Source organism: Dermochelys coriacea, chromosome 5 (assembly GCF_009764565.3).
Source record: "Dermochelys coriacea isolate rDerCor1 chromosome 5, rDerCor1.pri.v4, whole genome shotgun sequence".
Taxonomy (NCBI): Eukaryota; Metazoa; Chordata; order Testudines; family Dermochelyidae; genus Dermochelys; species Dermochelys coriacea.
The window spans coordinates 45,354,061-45,368,974 of NC_050072.1; the positions used below are offsets into that span (position 1 = coordinate 45,354,061).

The following is a 14,914-nucleotide window of genomic DNA, read 5'->3' on the forward strand; positions in this document are numbered from 1 at the left end:
TTCTTTTTGCGAATACAGACTAACACGGCTGCTACTCTGAAACCAGTTTTTCCACTGAATGCATCCGATGAAGTGAGCTGTAGCTCATGAAAGCTTATTCTCAAATAAATGTTAGTCTCCAAGATGCCACAAGTACTACTTTTCTTTTTGCAAATACAGACTAACACGACTGCTACTCTGAAACTTCTCCTGGTGTATTTCACAGACTCCTCCAACTTGCCAAATATCCTGTATTCCTTTTTCTTTAGTGTCTCAAAGGAGTAGAAGTCAACTCTTCTGATGACTGAATAGCCTCAGTTTTCCATAATTTTTTCCATTATATCATTAAGATAGCTAGGAACTGATTTGTCTAAGCATCTGATCCCAAGGAGCAAACCACTATACACCTTCATCGAACAGATTTGATTCCCACTCTCCACCGCAAGAGAAACATTTAGGCCACACAAATTTTAGGTTGAGAAAGACCACATTAGCGCTGCTTGTGAAAATATGCAGGGGCACTTAAGGTGTCATATTTACTAGTTTATTTTTGTTTGCCTGATGCTATCTAAGAGTTTCCATGCCCAAAGGAGGGAGCTGAGATGATCACTATATAGGCCTTCGATAGGTAAGTGGTCACTCAGGAAAAAATCTCCACCAGTTAGAAACACAGAAACCCATGCCACCAAATAGCCACATTTATCTTGGTGTGCACCAGACAAAATTTAACCTGCTTTCACTACCCGAGGAGGCCTTCTACCCTTATAAAATTGAGTCAAGGGTAGAAAAAAGTAAGTGGTGAACCAAGAGACCCCTCACTGCCTGACTATTCTTCCATATATGGGCTGCTGTCCTGCCATTAGTCCACAGCTACCTGCTGGGGGAAAAGGAAAAGGCAGTGGTGAGGCATGGCAACCTGCAACAGAAGTGAGGAACAATAATCTGAACATCAGGGCACGGTGACCCTCAGCACCAGCTAGAGACAACAGCGTGATACTTTCCCAATCTTTCTGGTGTGACAGATAATCCCTAGCCTTCTATTATATCTTTCCAAAGCGCATCAAGAGGGATATACAGCTACAAGGCAGCTGCAGACCAACAAGGGATAGCTTCAAAATACCCAGTACTCTCATCGACAAAAGTCTATCCTCTTTTTGTTTGGTGGGATTTATTTATTTTTTTGGAGGTGGGGAAGGAAATGTTAATATATTTTACTCTTTGTGTGTCTAACTCTGATTTGAACTGCTGGTCTGAAATTGGGGTGAAAGCATCCCTAGAAGAATCAGCATGTCTGTGGGCCAACCTTTCAGCTTATCTGCTCTGTGATGGTGAGCAGAATATCTTGGTACTGAGGATTAGCTGATAGGCTTCATGCCGTGAAGGTGAGCAGGGGAACCAAGCACTAATTTTATTATTCATTTATTTCTCCTTTGGGAGTTTGTCCCCAAAATTCTGCTCCAGAGGGGGGAGTGAAATTGGGTTCAGATTGCACTGGGAACATTTCAAGGGGCTAGCAATTTCTATGACCTCAGAGATGCTGAGGTTATTTGTCTCTCCTCCCTAACACAGACCTCTTTGGGTCTCTCAAGGAAGGCACAAGCCTTGGAGCATGCAGCTCTATCCCTCTCTTTTGCATGGGATCCACATGGGCCAGATAAGTCTGTTTTCCCCAGGGGTAAGAGGGAGTCTCATCCTGGGACGTCAGCAGGGATCTATTCAGGTTGGGGGCTGTTATAGAGGTGGCAGAGGGGAAGGGAGCTGGGCCCAAAGGCTCCTCACTGCATCCTCTGGCACTGGTAGTGACTGTGCTATATCTGGTCATTCCCCCCCCCCCCCCACACCTGTGACATACAGGGAAGCAGAGGAAGCTGTGCTCTGCAGTCAGAGGTACGGCTGCTACTGTGGGCTGAAGGGACGCTGGCACAGTCTTCCATCTGGCATACTGCTCTTCTGGCTCAGTCTCCTCATGAAGATGGAGGGGACTGCTTCCCCCAGAGCCAGTTCTTTCCCAATCCTGCCTGTCCCATTTTCCTACTTGGGCTGCATCTTGCCCAGCACAGCCAGCCTCTCCAATCCTGCCTGGCTCCTCTCCTGTCCAGGGGAGAGGAGCAAAGGTGACCCCACCCTGACTGGATTGTGAGGGAAATTGCACCCTGCCTGCAGAGCTGGTCACGCTCCGCAACAAAAACACAGACCCTTCCATTTACCTCTGGCTTTTCTCAGGCTAGCTCTCTCTGCAAGGGAGCCAGCTGCTCCAAACACCTCAGAAGGGGAAGCAGAACTGAGAGGACACTCTCCCGCAAAATCAAAGGCAGGCCTGGGACTCTGCTAGGAATTAGCCAGACTAATTATTCAATGGAATTTTCAGTCTAAATCTGAAACACTGTTTGGAATTCCACCCAAAGAAGCTCTGCAGTAGGAAGGCAGAAAAAACTGGGGGACCTTCAAGGAGCAAGACATTCCGCTGCTCCCAGTGACTGGTGGGGCAGGTTCTGCCACCAAGCTGCAGGCAGGCTGACACACCCACTGTAATAGATCTGTGGACCTTAGCATGAAAAATATACATTTTAACTTTTGAAAGTTAAAAAGATTAACTAGTCATATTAAAACTACACCACTTTTCTCCATAATTGATCTTTTAAGAATTGTGGGTAACAAGAATTACTGTACCTATTTTAGTTACTTAATAATGGATACATCCCAATATGATTAGATGCTAGTGCATCTGTAATAAAAGTTCCTATCAAGAGGGTTTAACTGAAGTGCTAGTTTAAAGTAGGAGAAAGTTCTCTGGGAATCAGAAAATATAAAGACAACTTACTGTATGCATAGGTTCTGAGAAGGAATGTATTTCTTATTCCTACAACATTGTTTACATTCAAGTCAAACTCCACACAGCTACGGGGGGGAAAAGAAGTCAAATTGTATTACACACATTTTTCAAAATAAGACATAACTACACTATATTTATTACTGTACTGTCATTGACTGAATTAACAACTATGAGTTTGTTTACTGGAAACTTGAGTTTAGGATAAGCCTCTAGACTTCTGCTTTTTGGGTCAGTAAAAGCTGTGAGGATGTACTATTTGCTTCATTGTTGCTCATGCCTCAGTTATGGACTTGAATTTGGCTGTGTCTGATGCAACTAAATAATACTGAAATTGGATAGTATAGGTTATGCAAGAATAATACAGTCCAAACCAATAAGATGGCTTAAAATCCTACATGTTTTAGTATTAGCCTACATATTTACACTGACAATATTTAATATATATTCCTTTGCTAAACCTTCTGTGATGTTTTAGTTTGGAATAAGTCCCCGAGAAAGGGAGAAGGAAAATACAGGTAGAAGGTTTAGAAACACAAGGATCTTCCCTATACAATTCAGATTTAATTGATCCTACTCTGGGGACACACCAATGTGGCTACATGCACTTCAGTGCCTTGTTGTTTCTTAACTCTGCAGTGGTGTTTGGATATCAAAGCAACAAGCACTTTAGAATGAGACGTCGTTTTGTACAAAATACGCAAGATTTGCTATTAACTCAGTTTCTCCATTGTTAATCTGACTTCAGAGTGTGCGATTTTTATAAATTGCACATTATTAGCAGCAAAACAAGCGCAGCAAGAAAAGCATAATATGTCTATTCCCAACTCAAAAATTTTAATTGTAGTGCCTGTATGAGATTAGAAAACTCTAGGATTAGTGACAGCATCTGAATTTACAGTCAATGATGAACAGCAATATTTTAATCTATTGCAGAAAGGACACACTGTGGATGGACCGGAAGGAAACCCAAATCAGTGATATATTAGAGACTCAGGATTGATTCAGTCAAATTTTCTCAAAGTGTCAAACACTTCTTATTTTGCTTTGATTTTAACATCTCTCTCTTTTTTAAATTTATGAAGCTTTAACAGCTTTACAAATCATTGCCATATAGATATCAAAAACAAAACCACCATTACAGCAGTGAGCTTTTGTTTAGAGAAACATTACACAGTAAAATAATCATGAGATTGTTATTTAATAATTTCTGTTTGGGAGAAAATCACTTTGGCATGTTACTTACACTTCCTTTATAATAAATAATCCTATAAACTGTTATATTGGTGGAAACAGAAGTATGCCAATTAAGATATCAGTTCTGAATATCTGCAGCACACACTACACTGGTAAAGGAATTTTTATTTTGTTAATTGCTTTAAAACAGCCCATTGTACCAGACATATTACTTGAAAACCCATATCAGAGTTAAATCTTACTTTCAGAAGTCATCAGAGAACGATAAAGCCCCACAAAGTAAACAGAAAATCAGCAGAGTAGGAAGTTTACAAGTTTGAGTTAGTATTTGGTAGATATTGTAAATAAATGTGAAAACACTGCTGGGAATATTAGTGGTCATAGAACTGCACTGAACTAAATATGCTTCCTGAGAGCAGCTAGGAAAGAGAGAAGGTGCCTGGACAGTGAATCCCCCTTTGGGTTAGTCCTCTAGGGTTAGTCCTCTAGGTAATCATTGCCTGGTTCATTTTTTGATTTCTGTATGGGTAAGTGCATGGGTACATGCATGTGTGAGTTAATGAAGAGTGTGGGAGAGAAAGAGGTTGATGGGATAAGTTCAAAAAGTAATGCATCACTTGGAGATTTTAGGAGAAGAGGGATACAGTAATATACACAATTAGGGAAATAATTAGATGAAGAAAAGGAGGGGAAAAAGAGGGGAAAAAAAAGACACTGAAGACTATGCAGGAAGGATGTATTACCTCTGGAGAAATTTTCTGATGAAACTTAGTTTTGTCAAAAAACGCCTATTCAGTAGAATAAAATCTTTTGTCAAATCTGTACTAGAACTGGAAAAATTTTCATGGAAACACAGCAGAGCACAGGACACTCTGCCTCCCCTCTAGCTCAGGAGAATAAGCAGTACCACTGTGGGTCCCAGAGCTGGGGGTTAGCAGGGAGGCATAGCGGCTCCACTCTCTGCCTTTCTGGCAGCTACCCTCAAGGAAGGCTCCTGTCAATTTCAGAAGAGAAATTGACGAGAGTCTTCCTTCAAGGCAGCCAGGAAGCAGGAAAAAATTAGTTTTCATTCTTCTGAAACAGGATTTCTCTCAAAATCCCTTCCTGTGAAAGTTATTTTCCCTATAAATAAACTGAATCTAAAAAAAAGAAAGGCGGTCTAACAAAAGTAATAAAACATAGCAAGTATTGCTGACAATGTTGTACTATTTGTGTATTTTTAGTTGCAACAGGTGTTTAACTCCCATAAGCTACAGGTGTTGCCAGTACAATCTTCTTGGGTGATAGTTGCCAGTACAGTCTTCTGCCCTGGGGGCTAATAGATGACAAGTAAGATTTTCCATCTCGGATTGTAAAGAGTCTCCACTTTGTGCGTTGGCATTAAGATTATGGCAATTTATTAGGTGAAACTTTACATAGTAGTATTATCGGCAAGTGAATGTATGAATTGTAAACTTATCAGAATATTTATGAAAACTACCCAAAACAATCATTTTAATACTTATTCTTAGGGGTGTGTTTTTTTTTAAACTTGCTGTTACACAAAGATAAGTGATTAGACGTAGTTAAGTTTCTCACCTGTGAGTTACTACTAAATGCACACAGGAAACCACTGTGGTATCTGGGCAAACTTTACATGATCCTTGTTTTTACTTCACTATTTAGATGATTTATCCACTGTTTACCTATGGTTTAAAGCAGTTTAATAAAATGATCAAAGTAATATTTTGCATACTTTGATCTTGTGTCCCATAGTCCTATGCCCTATCCAACAGACCATCTTTTCTCCTATTTTGAACCTCATTGTAAATGGAAAAAGTATGTAATGAAATTCCAATTAGCATTTATAATCCAGAATGCAAGTACAGCAAAATTGGAAGGTGGTTACTAATAAAAACTGATAAGATACTAAATTTTGTAGTACCAAAGAGGATATAGTAGGGTTTCTTTGATCTGATCACAGTGGATCTCTCCAAGGAAGATCTCAATAAGTTTTGGGTTCCCCGCCCCCCAAGACAGGATGAAGGGGGGGAGCAGGAAGAAAGGGGGCAGTGAACAGAAAATAGCTGAATATGAGAAAGCTGCTCAGGGAACTCTCTACTAGGAATGATTAGTCATCATATGAAAAGGATATACAAATTGTCTTTCTAAATGTAGGGGCCTGCATGTTAAGATAGGAAGACTTGGGCACCATTCCTATACTTTGTCACTAATTTAAATGCTTTTACATGTAATCTTTTCTCCAAGTAAGCACTCAGATGTTGAAAATTTAGCTAAGGTAACAGGATATAAATAGCTATGCTGAACAGCATCCTAGTGCATCCCTCTTATTAGACTAATGTTCTTTTCATATTCATTCATAAATTTCACAAGAACTTTTTTTCATCCATTATGCTTTCATTAAAATGTCTATTTTTTCCCACGTAGATACACTATTTTACCTTAAGTGTTTAAAAAAAATAAAACTTAAATACTAAACCAAATACTTAATGCACATGCATAATCCTTGTACTATACGGTTAGCATGGAAGTCCATAATTTTTGCTACAAATTCAACACCTCTCTCCACAAAGTATTTAGAATGTTAATTTTGATTCAAACCAGGCTCTATAGTTTGTGCATAATGATTAAAAAATAATAAGTCTTTACAAAAAAATGATATTCAATTGATGTTAAGATGGTTTTACCACAAAGTACAAATATCAGTTACTTACCCTACAGTAAATACGGTTCTTCGAGATGTTGTTACTGTGGTTCCCACCATAGGTGGTCATGTGGATCACACTCTGTGACACACCTGTATTCACACCCTACACATTATTGTAATAATCTTTGTAAAAAAATATGCCTTGTGAGGCATTTGAAAATTTAACAACTCACTGATCATTAATATTCTTGTGTAAGGTACATATGCAGCGTGTATTAAGAGTTAAGGATGTATGCTGGAATGATTAATAAAATGTGTTTAAACCAGGCATGCCAGGGGAAGTTGGTAACCAGGTCTGCCCTAGACAAAGGAATGTGTATTTGCTTCTCTGACCAGCCTGGTGATCAGGCAGAGACAAAGACGACCCATTTTTACATATCAGGTAAACACAGCTTAAAACTAACAAGTGGGAGAGGAGACAGCATGGCATCTATGCCCCAGAAGGAGAGAGAAGCTTGGTCTGGGTTTTACTTTTCAAACTATACATTGCAGAAGTTTACTGGTCTATAAAGATAGGCGTGGGGTGGATGGGCTGAACCTCAAGTGATAAGTAATTGAATTAACTGATTGTATATAGTGTTACTGTATTATCAAAGTTTACAGGGAGAAGTCTTTTCTGAAAGTTAATGATACACTGGTGATTATTATTTTTATTAAAAACGTATGTATATATTATTAACACTACATGAGGAAATATGAATACTTAATGATATTGTGCTTTAAAGTCTGTGCCCGAACAGAAACAGGTTCCCTCTCAGCCAGGAGGGAAGGCAGCTATCTACCGGTCTCCAATGAAATTAAGCAAAGTATGACCAAAAAACTATAGAAGTCCTATTTACATAAGCAGGGGGATGGGAAGTTTATAGGAAGGGAAGAATAGCATGAGGTCATCCTGCCTCTTAAACAAGGTCACTGAAATTTGGAAGATATATGCAAGGACAGAAGCCACCTTTGACATCCATCACTTGACAGACAAGGGAACAGAATTCTTGCAAGCAGAGAAAAATGGGTCTTTCAATCAAGGTGGTATTGAAGTCTCTGGAAACTTCAAATAAAGTGAGAAATCTGCTTAGGCCAAGATCTTTCACTCACAAAGACAAGCGAAGCCAGTACCTTGTGCTTCTGTGGAAGGTCCTGTCTGAGAGAAATTCAGCCATGACTGGGAAGAAGGAAGATTGGTGTGAGAAACCATCTTGAACAAAGCCTGTACCTTCCTAGTTTATCTTTTAGATGTCCGTTTTCCCTTTTGATTTGCTTGTAACCCTTTCTAACTTTATTTCTTTTACTTGGCATCACTTAACCTATGCCCTATTGTTAATACATTTATTTTTTTATATATCTATCTATCTATCTATCTATTGTACTATAAGCCAATTCTGTGCTGGGTTTGCAGGAAAGGATAAACTTATTCCAATTAAATTAATAAGCTGTGATGTGCTTTTGTTTCTTTAAACAGACACAGACCTTACTATTTCTCTGAACTGTCCAGGCAAGGGCTGGACATAGAGCACAAGGTTTGGAGAAAATTTGGGACTGTGAGTATGTTGGGGTCACCTTACTGATTGTAACCAAAGCTGGTAGAAGCCAGAGTGGGTCTGTAGACAGGCTGCTCAGGTGAGAATTGCTGAACCAGGGCTGGCTGCATAGCACACAAACACTCGGTGTATGACCTGCATGCTTATTGCTGATTCAATGTCCCAGGTGGTGAGTTACAGTGGCGAAGCACTGAGAGGCACTAAGTGTTACAGGGTAAGAAGTGACAACCCTTCCCTGGTCTGAATTGCACATGCACAAACTTAAAACTTTTCAACAACCACATCCAGCAAGGCTGCACATGTGCCTGTGCAATGGCCACGTCCCTTGCCTTCCCTCAGTTCCCTCGTAATTCAAAGCCCTTGACTGCTGAGAACTCCAAAAGTAGGGATGGAGAATGGGTCATGGGACCCACACTTACCACAACATCTTAAAGAACCACTGCTACTATAGAAAGGCAAGGGATGGTGGCATAAGGAGCGTCAGCTGCATCAGTTAAACAGAAATTGAACTACAGCTTTCCCAAACTTGGCATCAGATCGAGCTAAATCCAGTGTATAATGCTTGACATATATGAGTGGGTTGCTCTATCTTGCAGATTTCAGATATCAGTACATTTCAGAAGTAGGCTACAGGTGTCACCTAGACTCTGCTGGAGTGAGCCTTAATAAACATCATTAGGATAGACAACAGCCAGCTGGTAACACAATTAGATACAAAGACTACTTAAACGGATAATGGAGTGCATGAAGTAGCCTGTCTCTATAGCCACAAATAGAAAAGGAGACATTCTGAAAGATTTGGGCCTGTCAGTGTAATATAGAAGAGCTCTGATATGTCCAGAGTATGTAACTTTTTCTCCCCTGGTGTGGAGTTTCAGGAAAACAGAGGTAAGTTAACTGATTGCTTAAATGGACTTCAGAAACCACTTTGAGAATGGATTTTGCATGATGTATCAATATCACCATGCCATACAGAATGAGGTATACAGGTGTTCTGACATGAGTGGCCTGACGCTCACTCACTGTTCTGGCCAAATTGATGGCCACCAAAGACTGTTTGAGAGTACGACTGTAGATGGAGCTCTCTGAGAGGGGTTTGAAGGGAGGCTCCATAAGCTTTGAAAGGACAACATGGAGGTTCCATACGAAGGAGGTTCTCTAACCTGTAGACAAATAAGCATTAGTCCTCAAGAAATTTGGATAACCATTAGATGAGAGAAGATGGAGAGCAATTTTATCACAGACCAGACCCCATTGTGCTAGGTGCTGTACAAACCGAACAAACAGACATTCCATGCCCCCAAAGAGCTTACAATCCAAGTTTAAGGCAAAGACAACAGAGGATAGAGGCAGATAGGAAGTATAAGGAACAGTGAGTCAGGATTGGTTAGCAGGATAGGTAGTGGTCTCAGCCGCATAACCATTGCCAAGTTTTGTGTAGGCCTCATGGCAAGGTATAATTTAAAGGCTGGTTTAAAGGAGGATAATGAGTTAGTTTTGCAGATGTTTATGGTACGCTCTTCCCAAGCACGGGGGGCAGCCATAGGAGAAAGGATGAAGTGTTTGTTTGTTTTTTAGTACATGGGATGAGGCTCTGCATTCCGGACACGTGGAAGGGTAGATCCCGCAGGCCAGTAAGGCCAAAGTGACAGATTATCGGGTACTGGTCCAATTACAGTCTTCTGTCCACAGCCAGTCACATATCAGTGCCCAGTACAGAAATGTTCCACAGTTCCCTCTAGTTTCTTTCTGACCCACAAAGGATGATTCCCTATTGAAGTAGGGAGAAAGTGTTGCTTGGAGATGGCAAAGAGGAGTACGTCTCGGGAATGACAGTGCACACTGGATGCCATTCCAGTGCCAGAGTGTCCACTGTCACTATCTGTGCTGATGCTGATGATGCAAGAGGGGATTAGAGTTCCTTGAAGGGGTCTCTCTGTACTGGGAAGGTCTTGCTGGTTGGTATCGACCCCAGCACCAGAGCAAGTATCTGCAGGAAGGTCAAATACAAGCATAACAGTCTCTCGTACCTTTTCAAAATCTGTACTTTGCTCCCAGCTCTCAACATCAATGAGGGTTTTGACAACTTGTTGTGAGGAATGTTCCTCCTCCTTGCAGAATGAGCCTGCTGCAGCTCTGAGGTGTGTGTGCATTTGGTACCAGTCTGTCAGCCAGAGCTTTGAGAAGTGGACAGGCTTATATTGAAGTCTCTTAGACCAGAGTCAGTGTTAAAACAGTATCAAGGCTATTGAAGCAAAAGGACCAATGCCTGGATGGTTCGTGTCAGAGAGCTTGGCACCAGTAGTAATGGTCTGGGTGTCTTTTTCAAAGACTTCTTCTCCCCACTGGAACCAAGGTTATGGTACCTGGTTACAGGGAGGCACTTGCCATGGATAGGCCCCACAACTCTGGGTTGGTGAATTTCTCTCCCCCAGGTTAAGACATAACTCTCATGGATTGCTCAAGTAGATGTAATTTGAGGCCTGATGTGTCTCAGTTTTGTGAGTGCAGGACAAGAAGAGTGCAGCAGGAAAAAAAAACCCACTTGCTGGGGACTTCTCTTTCCCTGAAGCAGAAAAGACATCTGCTGAGCCCATCAATTAAGAGCATATGACCATCACATGAAAGATATGGTTTTAAACCCTGTGGGTTTTAGAGTCTATCATGACAACAATTGGTGCAAAATGCCTTGCCCTATTGTACAGGGGCATATCAGGCATGTACCCATTTTTTTTTTTAAAACATCCAAGTCAAGATAATGAGAAATGAAGAAGAGTTTTCTTCACAAAACAAAGTTTGAGCTCAAGATGTGTAGATGGGTTGAACATTTGCCAGGTTCCATTTTTCTGCCACAGACAGTAAGAGGCAACTGAGGAGGTTGCAGACATCTGTCCTTTATGTCTTGTATGAGAACATGAGATGGCAAAGGGGGCATGTGAAGCACCAACGGATACCTGCTGTTCAAAAGATTCTGAGATTGTGTATGTGACGCACATTCACATCTACAGTGGGATCCACACTCAAAGAAATCATGAATGATTCTTGACAACAGTTAACCACTTAAATGGTGAAAACCTCTTGAATTTTTCCCCTTTGAATTTATACCTGCAATGAAGTAACTATTAACCAGAGCTGTTTGGGAATTTTTTCCTAAGATATCGTTTCTTTGGAAAAAATCTAATTTGCAGGACTGCACCAGCAACTACACTTTTGGTGGGAAAGATGCCTTCAGATCAAACTAGAAACCACCCCCCCCACCTCAGAATAGTCCAGTGGTTAGGCCCTCACCTGGGAAGTCATATGTACAGGTTCAAGTTTCTGCTCTGCCTGATTTGGAGCATGGGCTTAAACATGGGTCTTCTACATCCCAGGCGAATCTTCTAGCTCACAGGCTATTTACTACTCTCATAGTGGATGACTCTCTCTCTCCTGTTTGACCTGTTCCACTTTGCATAAATAAGTAAATATTCAATAGATCAGAGATAGAGTTTGATTCTCTATCTCTGTAGTTAGAATATTCACCTGGAATGACTTGAACCTGAATATCCACTTCCCAGGTCTGCCCCCTAGCCACAGGAAAGTAGCTATTCTGGGGTGGGAGCTCTCACTGATTTTTCACAAAAGATTTCAAAAGGTCTCTGATATGTCCCAATGTGGAACTGGAAATTTTTCAAAATCTCAAAAATATTTGCAGGATGAGAAAAGGTTCTTGCACAGATCTACTATTAACTAAGGCTTTTAAGAGACAAAACACTGTGTACATGACAATATGTGATGTGGTGCTGCTATTTATTCACATCATAAAAACTCAACAGCTCTCCAGTTGTGAAAATTGCTTAAGGCCAGGAAGGAGATAAGCTGACATTACCACTGTGCTAGCTGACAAGATCTATGATCTGACTACAGCACATGGCACAAATAAGAAGCATGATTTTATGGGATTACTCAAGTGCAAAATACATGCTTAAGAACTTTACTGTATCAGGCCTAAGAAAGGATGTTAATTTAAGGTACTTGCCTGACTTTATCCCTGAACTTCACTATTGGCACTTTTGCTCGAATCAGCTGAGGTCTCTCAATGTAGTTTGCTGAAAGGAAAAATATATTCAGTGAAGTGTGATGCAAGATGTTGACCATAAGAAAACTGGATCCTAAAGTGGTGGTCAGGTTGTTCACATTTAGTAAATAGGAGCTGACTAGTGAACTTAGCTAAAGTGGCTTAATGAAGTCCAATATGAACTTTTGCAGTAAGCCTAGAACTACTAGCTAAAATACAATCTAGGCAATTATAAAAAAAAAAATTAAAGTTAACTTACTTCTACTGTGAAAAAAACATTGGTGGAAGGTTTTTCCAATGGGACATGAGATATAAGCAGATTAATCCTAAACAGACCAATTCTTCAAATGCTACATTGAATAGTCCTTGCTCACATGAAAAGGACCATTGAAGTCAATGAAACCGCTTATATTAGTGCTACTTATTTTAAGGAGATACAAAACCAGACCTAAAACTTGGAAGTCAGGCCCACAGTCTGCTGATATACAGCAAACAGACTAGCACTGAGCTGTGGCTGTGACATGTAACTAGCCTGTCTAATTTTTAATCATTTCCCTGAGTACTTAGGATTTTTTAATTCTACGTTTTGTTAGATTAGTACTTTGATTTTGTCTTAATGTAAGAATTGTATCTTCATTATACATACATACTGTACAATTCTACAGGAACTGTTAATTTGGTTAACTGACTCTGTTCTAAGAAAGATGTTCCCTAGCATTCTAACAAGACAGAAGACAAGTTATTGTTATTTTTGTAATTAGGACAACAACTCTTTCAATCAAAGGAGAAGAGGGAGGATGGACCACATGTGTACTTAGTTTTTTGGGAGCTAGGACATATCTTCCCAGAGGCATATCTCACTCAGCGATAATCAGGAGAGACGGAGAGAGAAAAGCTGAATCCAAAGGAGCTTTACCATTATGGAGAACCATCAGAGAACAGGACTTTTAACAGTCTTCACTATGTTAGCAAAATTTGGGACCACTTGAACTTTGCATGCTTTCTGTATCAGATACGTAACATTTTATTTTCCCTTTTCATTACTGTAAATTAAACCAGAAGTAGAATGTGTAAGGAAAATAAAGGTAAGAACATTTTGTTCTTACCTTTAAGACCACCTTAAATTAACTTACTCCTCACTATAATACTATTTTGTTTTTCCTCTCGGGGTAGTGAATAAAGATTAAGCAGTTTCTCATCATGTTTACAATCAGGTTCTCACTAACCTAAAGATGTAAGGTTGGGGTTGCAAGCACTATAGGGGAATATTAGTTTATTAAAAATAATCTTCCCATTGAAATTTAAAAAGTCATGTCTATCTGATTTTAGAATTTGCAAAGGCCTTTCTAACTATTGTACCACTTATCCCTTCTGATAAGATTCTGTATATTATGTGATATTTTTATCTCACATGATTAGAATCTAGACAATACACACATAAATAGGTAGCTTTAATGAAATATCCATTTTGCCTCCAGAATTACGAACACCGTTACCAATTGTCAGGGACTTACAAAGTTTAGTACAGAAGAGTTTTTGGACTAAGCTGAGTATATGCCTTGCTTCAGTCTTCTGATTTACCTGAAATATGAAATTTAAGATACAGAACATAAATACGTGACCCTCTTTCCCTACTTATACAATATTTACAGTGCATGGAAAAAATCTGACATTTTAGGAGATGAGCCTGTAAAAACTTATCAGCATTCAGGAAGTTTATCAACGCCTTCATAATATTTTCTTTAGCACCAGCTAAAACATTTCATATGGAGTATTGCTTATCATGCATCATAGTCACACCAGAGAATGACTGTGAAAGGAAGCCAACCCATATCTGAAGAAACTGGAGTTTTGCATCATTCACTTGAATTGGTACTTATAAATACTCTAGAATCCTCTACTTAAGACTTAGTTTTACTATTCCTTTTCTCTGAACTTAACAGTTCCCTATATTTAGTTTCCTCTCACTATATATAGTAAAGTATAATAATAATAATAATATTAATAATATTTTACTGATGATATATTGCATACGGTTTCTTACTGCGGCAACTCAGTAAAATTACTGAGTCTCTATTCCCTCTTAAAAAGTTCATTCTCTGTTTTTCTCAATAGAATTTTGTATCACTGGGAAGTTCGTCTTTGCCTTCTCATAATAATGCAAATGGCTGTCGTAACCTGGACTTTAAGTCATTTTCCCCTTTGAGAACTTTTCTCCTATTGAAGGAAAGTACGCTTATTGAAAAATCTAAGATGTGGAAGGTACAGCTATATTTGCTATCTGCCTTACTTGATGTGGCAACTAAGAAAAAATGCTCACTTATTAGAACTATCAGTCTTGTGCCTTTAAAAAAAAAAAAAGGAAGAGCACAGAACTGAGAAACAGGATATTTGGGTTGTATTCCCAGCTGTGTCACAGATTTTCCAGTGTGACCTTGGGCAACTAACCTCATCCCTCTTTGTTTCAGTTCCGCCTATTCGTAAAATTAAGAACAACAACTACTTTACAGGGCTTTGCATGAAGCTATATTAAGATTTGTAAAGAATTCTGAGAGCAACAGATCAAACCTCTAGCGATGTGAAATACAGGTGTTAAATAGAAAGTGTTG

The 14,914-nt window shown here is 39.6% G+C and overlaps 1 protein-coding gene across 1 annotated transcript in view; it reads right to left on the minus strand.

The window, feature by feature from the left end:
- TENT2 (terminal nucleotidyltransferase 2) overlaps positions 1-14,914 on the minus strand; it is an 81,786-nt gene that overhangs the window by 50,318 nt on the left and 16,554 nt on the right. Inside the window, 3 exon segments of the mRNA XM_038403152.2 lie at positions 2,801-2,877; positions 12,267-12,336; positions 13,820-13,886. Coding sequence (XP_038259080.1) covers positions 2,801-2,877; positions 12,267-12,336; positions 13,820-13,886 — 214 coding nt within the window.